Source organism: Cebus imitator, unplaced genomic scaffold (assembly GCF_001604975.1).
Source record: "Cebus imitator isolate Cc_AM_T3 unplaced genomic scaffold, Cebus_imitator-1.0 Scaffold8, whole genome shotgun sequence".
Taxonomy (NCBI): Eukaryota; Metazoa; Chordata; class Mammalia; order Primates; family Cebidae; genus Cebus; species Cebus imitator.
The window spans coordinates 8,475,316-8,482,101 of NW_016107323.1; the positions used below are offsets into that span (position 1 = coordinate 8,475,316).

Below are 6,786 nucleotides of genomic sequence, written 5' to 3' on the forward strand. Positions count from 1 at the left end.
GGGGTCAAGCAATTCTCCTGCCTCAGCCTCCCGAGTAGCTGGGATTAAAGGTGCCTGCCACTGTGTCTGGCTAATTTTTGTATTTTTAATAGAGATGGGGTTTCACCATGTTGGCCAGGCTGGTCTTGAACTCCTGATCTCAGGTGATCTGCCCACCTTGGCCTCCCAAAGTGCTGGGATTACAGGTGTAAACCAACACGCCCAGCCTGAAATCTGTAAATTCTTAAATAACTCAATTTTGCCTAGACATACTCATTCAGGACACCTAAACTTAAAAAATAAACATTTTATATTCTCAGTATTTAAAAAAGTTTAAAGAGGCTTTAAAAATGAAATGTCCATGTAGTTGCATGTAACCATAATTTCATTTTTCATAGCAGTACACTTTTCAATTGCATGAATAAACCAAAATTTGTCCCCTACTCCAAAAAAACAAAAATGCAAATAGGAAAACTAAATAACACTACAGGAATTATCAGAAACATTTAAAACAAAACATCTTAATGAAATCAGTACTATTTAAAAGTGTATTCTGAAAAACATTTGAAGCAATCCATTAATTCTATATTATAAGATACACAAGTGGACATTTTATTTTAAATTATCAACAATGAAAATCTATTATTTTGGTACTTTAAACAGCTGCTAAGTTGATCTACACAAAGTTCTCTGTTTAGTCACAAAACAAAGATGGGGTTTTTGCTTATTATTCTCACATATAAATACTGCTTAGTTTTACATAAAATACTTCTCATTTTCATTTCAGCATTCTGTTTACATTGGTTATATTTAAAGTGTGAATCATGTCTAAAATAGATCTAATATTACACAATTTCAACCACTTAAAATACAGCATGATATAGAAGCATAGCATTATCATTATAACAAACAGCAAAAAAAATATGTATTGCCAGTGACCCTCAGAGCAAGTAGGGAAGCAGAATGTTTTCATGCCGGAGAACACTTTTATGTTTTTATCATGATAAAATTATCTTGCATGCCATAGGCAGGATATACCAAATCATAATACTGATGAGGAAGAGGAGAAAGGTACCTTTCTCCACAAAGATGGTTTGCCGTTATATACATCATTATATTTTAGTTAAAGTAGGAGAGAGATCTGAAGACCAGGTACAGAAGTAGAAACTATTTGCCAAAACTTGTAAAGCAAGTCAGGGAGAGAAATAGGTTCATCTTTTCCTTTAGATTCTTGGCCCTCAATGTCATAAAAGGTCAGGTTATTCTTAGAGTATGTTTTCAGAAATTTAAAACAAATTAAGAGTCACACGCACTGGAAGAGACAAACAAAGTGCTTCCTACCATACATCGCATGCGTCTGCTCATGAGCCCCGTACTGAGTTGCTGAAGAAGATACTAAGCCAGGCTGGGCATGTGTTGGTGGTGCCATCATTCTAGCATTACCCTGTATTACAGGACTATAGACATGAGGATGCTGTGTTCAAACAAAAAATAAAGAAAGAACATTAACACTGCAAATAGAGCCAAGCAGACTTTAGTTAAGATTTTTAACTCCATGGTTTCCAGATTATCAGAAACAACTGTAAACTCTCAACTTTTTCTTGGCTGCTTCCTTTGAAACTCTTACAATGATCAGTAACCTTTGAATATGTATTAAAAAGGGTTCCCAAATCCTTAGCTATCTACCCTACCATCACACAGAAGCGAAAATTATAAAGGAAAACCCCTTTACCATATTAAAAGTTTTTTTTAAATGGTACAAAAATTAAGAGTTAGCCCCTACCAGCCTTACCTGAGACTGATAATGTGGCACATGCTGAACAAGGGGCTGATTTGGGAACTGCTGAGGACTGTAGGCAACATATTGCGTGGAGTAAGCTGGTGGGGTGGCTGCAATCGGTGGGCCTGCTGCTGACGCTGGGTGCATCATGGCACTCTGATGATGCTGGTCTTGCCGCTGTTGGGGCATATTTGGTACTGCAGAAAAAAAAGATGACTGCCTATCAAACAGTATCTCCACAGCATAATACATGTTTTCACATGGTCTAGGAGGTTCTGCATGATTTGACCCTGCAGCTGTGTCTCTGATGCTGTGTGATACCACTCCCACTTCTGCCATTCTGGGTTGTTTTCCTATCATGCATGCTAGTCCTCAGCCTCAAACACCAGTCCCTAATCCCAGCTGCGATACTTCTGCCTCATCCTCCAGGTGTCAGCTTGAAAGCAACTTCCTCAGAGAGACTTTCTCTCATGGCCCTCAGACTTAAGCCCCTGTATCAGACTCTCACAGCATTATGAAATCACTTTTCCTTCATACCACTTCTCATATGGTATTTGCTGGGATGGGCACTGTGTTCATTTTGAGAAAAATAAAAGCATGACCAAAGAACCAAAATAGATAAAAAATAAAATCCCTTATTTCCTACCACTGGATTCTTGTAACGTTTCCCATTCTTTCTCCAACCCAGTATAACACAACACCATGTAGCATATTGCAGGTTTCTAAATAGTTCTTTTCAAAGACACTCTATGTCTTGTCTTAATCCACACAGGAGGTCAGCATGTAAGGTCCTCTCCCTGTTACAACTCTAGTTAAGAATTCAGCTCAACTGTTGTCTGTCTCCCATGTGAGGTTTTTCCCAGTTCCTCCAGCACAAGCTAGCTGCTTCCCCTGTGCCTTTCCTCACACATCTCTTACAACACTATTGTCTGTGATCTGTCTCCGGTGTGGCATTAACCAATCCACTTCAGGAAAAGAATTGTGGAATGACTGCTTACAACTAGGTATAAGGCACAAAGAATATAGAACTTGGTGTGTTTATAAAATCATAAGAACTGATTATATAAGTAACTGCAAATTTGTGGCTAAACAGTCACAGACTTGCTGAAATTTGGGAGAGCTAGTCACATATTACTTTATGTAGAAAAGCAAAACTGAAAAAAATTTTTCTTACTCTTTATTATTTTTTTTCTCGCTCTCCCTCCCTCAAAAATTTTTTCTCTATTTAATCTTGCATGTACGTATTTAAAAAGCGCCTCCTTTTGGTAAACAAAAAGCCACTGAAAACTTGTATCACTTTTATAAAACGAAAGTTTGTCCAATTATGCTCACTAACTGAGATTAAACTATTCATTATTATTACTTTGTTACTTATTACCTTCCTGCATATTTAAAAAATAATAAAAAAGCTAGTCAAGCATACTATGGTACTATTGTTTGGGTATCATGTGTTCGTCTCCACCAATTCTCATGTTAAAATTTGATCCCGGGGCCAGGCGCAGTGGCTCACACTTATAAATTACTGCACTTTGGGAGGTCAAGGTAGGCAGACTGCTTGAGCCCAGGAGTTTGAGACCAGCCTGGGCAACATGGGGATACCCTGTCTCCACAAAAAAATATATAAAAATATTAGCCAGCAGTGGTGGTGTACATCTATGGTCCCAGCTACTCAGCAGGTTGAGGTGGGAGGAACACTTGAGCCAGGGAGGTAGATGCTGCAGTGAGCCATAAATTATACCACTCCACTCCAGCCTGGGCTTGGTTTCTTTTCCTCCCTCCCCTCCCCCTGTCTCAAAAAAGGGGAGGGGAGGGAGGAAAAGAAACCAAGCCCTTGACTTTGCCTGTTATTTGAAAAATGTTAAAAATATCTTTATCCAACACCTCAAGGAATGGAATTTAGTAAAGGAGCAGGGTGAAAACTAACATACAGACAGCAATAGCCTTCATATATGGTACTTTATACTTACTTCATAAGTAATTACTTAAAGATGCAATGGAAGAGAAGTCCCTGAGTTACATTAACACTAAAAAAAGAACATACCTAAGGCATACACTGAAAAAAATGCACAAAACCTTGTAAGGATAAACTTTATGTTTATTTACTTATTTTCTTTGAGACACAATCTCACTGGGTCGCCCAAGCTAAACTGCAGTGGTGTGATCTTGACTTACTGCAATCTCTGCCTCCCAGGTTCAAGTGATTCTCCTATCCCAGCCTCCAGAGTAGCCAGGACTACAGGTACACACCAAGACGCCTGGCTAATATTTTTCTTGTATTCTTAGTAGAGATGGGGTTTTACCAATGTTCGTCAGGCTGCTGTTGAACTCCTGACTTCAGGTGATCTGCCCACCTCCGCCTCCCAAAGTGTTGGAAATACAAGTGTGAGCCACTGTGCCCAGCCAAGGATAAACTTTAATAGGCTACTGAAGATATACTTTGAAGACTCAACATCATAAAGATATCAATCATTTCTTCTCAAGTTAATTTGTAAGTTTATTGTGATTCTGGACTGCCATGGTAGCTCATGCCTGTAGTCCCACCACTTTGTGAGGCTGATGCAGGCAGACTGCTTGAGCTCAGGAGTTCAAGACCAGCCTGGGCAACATGGTGAAACTCTGTCTCTACAAAAAATACAAAAATTAAGCCAAGCACAGTGGTGCTCTCCTGTAGTCCCAGCTACTTGGGAGGCTGAGGTGGGGGTATTGCCTAAACCAGAGAAGTCGAGGCTACAGGATGCCCAGATCATGCCACTGTACTCCAGTCTAGGTAACAGAGCCAGACCCTGTCTCTAAATAGTTAAGAAGAAGTACAAGTTTATACTGATTAAGAATAAAGAACAACAAAAAACCACCTCATTGATTACCTTTGGAGGGTAATAGAAAACCAACTCATTATTTTGAAGACTGCCTTAAAAACGGAAATTATGAGCATTTTAAATGGCCTATCCTGAGAAAGCTTGTAACCAAATAGCTGGACATGGTAACATTTCTCTTCCTTTTTTTTTTTTTTTTTTTAAAGAGTTTCACTCTTACTGCCCAGACTGGAGCACAATGGTATGATCTCGGCTCACAGCAACCCTGCCTCCTGGGTCCAAGAGATTCTCCTGCCTCAGCCTCTTGAGTAGCTGGGATTACAGGCATGCCCCACCACACCTGGCTAATTTTGTATTTTTAGTCGAGACAGGGTTTCTCCATGTTGGTCAGGCTGGTCTCGAACTCCTGACCTCAGGTGATCCACCACCTCAGCCTCCCAAAGTGCTAGGATTACCGGCGTGAGCCACAGTGCCAAGTGTTTCTTTATAAAAGTATTCCAGGTAATAACTGAAGAAGGGATGAAAGAAAAAGAATGTCACCATTTTGCAACCCCCGAGGAAATAATGGATCTTGGGCTAGACAATTATCATCAATGGCTGCTTAAAAAGAAAAAAAAAAAAGTAAGATGCTAAAGGGAAATATTATTTCTTGGACAGATAAAACTTCTAAGAACTCACCAGTGTTCCTATCAGGAAAAAGACTAATTACACTATATGACTCCTCATGAAAGTACATACATCTGTGAAACATTGAAAAAAAATACAATCCAATCTTACCAAGCCTCCATTATCTACTATCAGTTTACAAAGATGGCAGAGGACAGAAGTCTACTTTAAATATCAGCACAGGGATATAGTCAGCAAAATTCAGATGGTGGGAAAAAATAAAAGATAAGCTGGATTGTACAAAGATATGAAGAGGACAAAAACTAGGGGGAAAACTAATTAAAACTATGAGAGCTGGGTACAGTGGCTCATGCCTGTAATCCTGGTACTTTGGGAGGCCAAGAAAGGGCAGACTGCTTGAGCTCAGGAATTCGAAACCCTGTCTCTACAGAAAATACAAAAATTAGCCAGGTATGGTGGCATGCACCTTTAGTCCCAGCTACTTGGGAGGTTGAGGTGGGAGGATTACCTGAGCCCAAGAGGTTGAGACTGCACTGAGCTGAGATCATGCCACTGCACTCCAGCTTGGGTCACAGTTAAGACTCTGTCTCAAAAAACAAACGAAACCAAACCAAACCAAACCTATGACTTCGCTGGGTGCAGTGGCTCATGCCTAGTACTTTAGGATGCTGAGATGGAAAGATAACTTAAGCCCTGTAATCCTACTACTTTAGGACGCTGAGATGGAAAGATAACTTAAGCCCGGAGTTTAGGATAAGCCTGGGCAAAAGGGCAAGACTGTCTCAAAAAAAAAAGAAGAAAGGGAAAAAAAGGGAAAGGGGGAGGGGGAGGGAAGAGCAGAGCAGCACAATGAAGAAAGAGCAGGCAAGGTGGCATGTGCCTGTAGTCATAGCTACTCAAGATGCTGAGGCAGCAGTGAGCTATGATTGCACTCCTGCACTCCAAGCCAGGGCAACAAAGCGAGACCCCATCTCAAAAACAAAAAACAAAACCAAAAACGACTTAAAGATACACACTAAAATGTTGGTGGATAAACTAATGAAATTGCATTTGCTTCAAAATAATCCAGTGGACATAGAGCTTAAGAGACAATGGGTAGAAATGAAACATGAGTGGCCTAGGTTATTAATGTCTCAATATTTGCATAATAAAAAGTTACCACAAAGCTGGGAGTGGTGGCTCACACCTGTAATCCCAGCATTTTGGGAGGCCAAGGCAGGCAGATCATTTGAGGTCAGGAGTCTAAGACCAGCCTGGCCAACATGGTGAAATCCTGTATCTATTAAAAATACGAAAGTTAGCTGGGCATGGTGGCACACACCTGTAGTCCCAGCTACTTGAAAGAGAGAGGCAGGAGAGTTGCTTGAACCCCAGAGGCGGAGGTTGTAGTGAGTCAAGACTGTGCCACTGCACTCCAGCCTGGGTGACACAGCAAGACTCCATTTCAAAACAGAACAAAACAAAACAGCTACCACAATATGAAACAATTTTAAAAAATGACTTCAACAAGGCCGGGCGCGGTGGCTCAAGCCTGTAATCCCAGCACTGTGGGAGGCCGAGGCGGGTGGATCACGAGGTCAAGAGATC

At 40.6% G+C, this 6,786-nt stretch overlaps 1 protein-coding gene across 21 annotated transcripts in view; it reads right to left on the bottom strand.

The window, feature by feature from the left end:
• Positions 1–6,786, bottom strand: part of ATXN2 (ataxin 2) — a 153,654-nt gene that overhangs the window by 15,097 nt on the left and 131,771 nt on the right. For all 21 annotated transcript variants that reach the window (XM_017542443.2, XM_017542448.2, XM_017542399.2 and 18 more), the window contains 2 exons: positions 1,772–1,956; positions 1,321–1,453 (listed from right to left, as the gene is read on the bottom strand). In XM_017542443.2, coding sequence (XP_017397932.1) covers positions 1,321–1,453; positions 1,772–1,956 — 318 coding nt within the window. The remainder of the gene's footprint in view (positions 1–1,320; positions 1,454–1,771; positions 1,957–6,786) is intronic.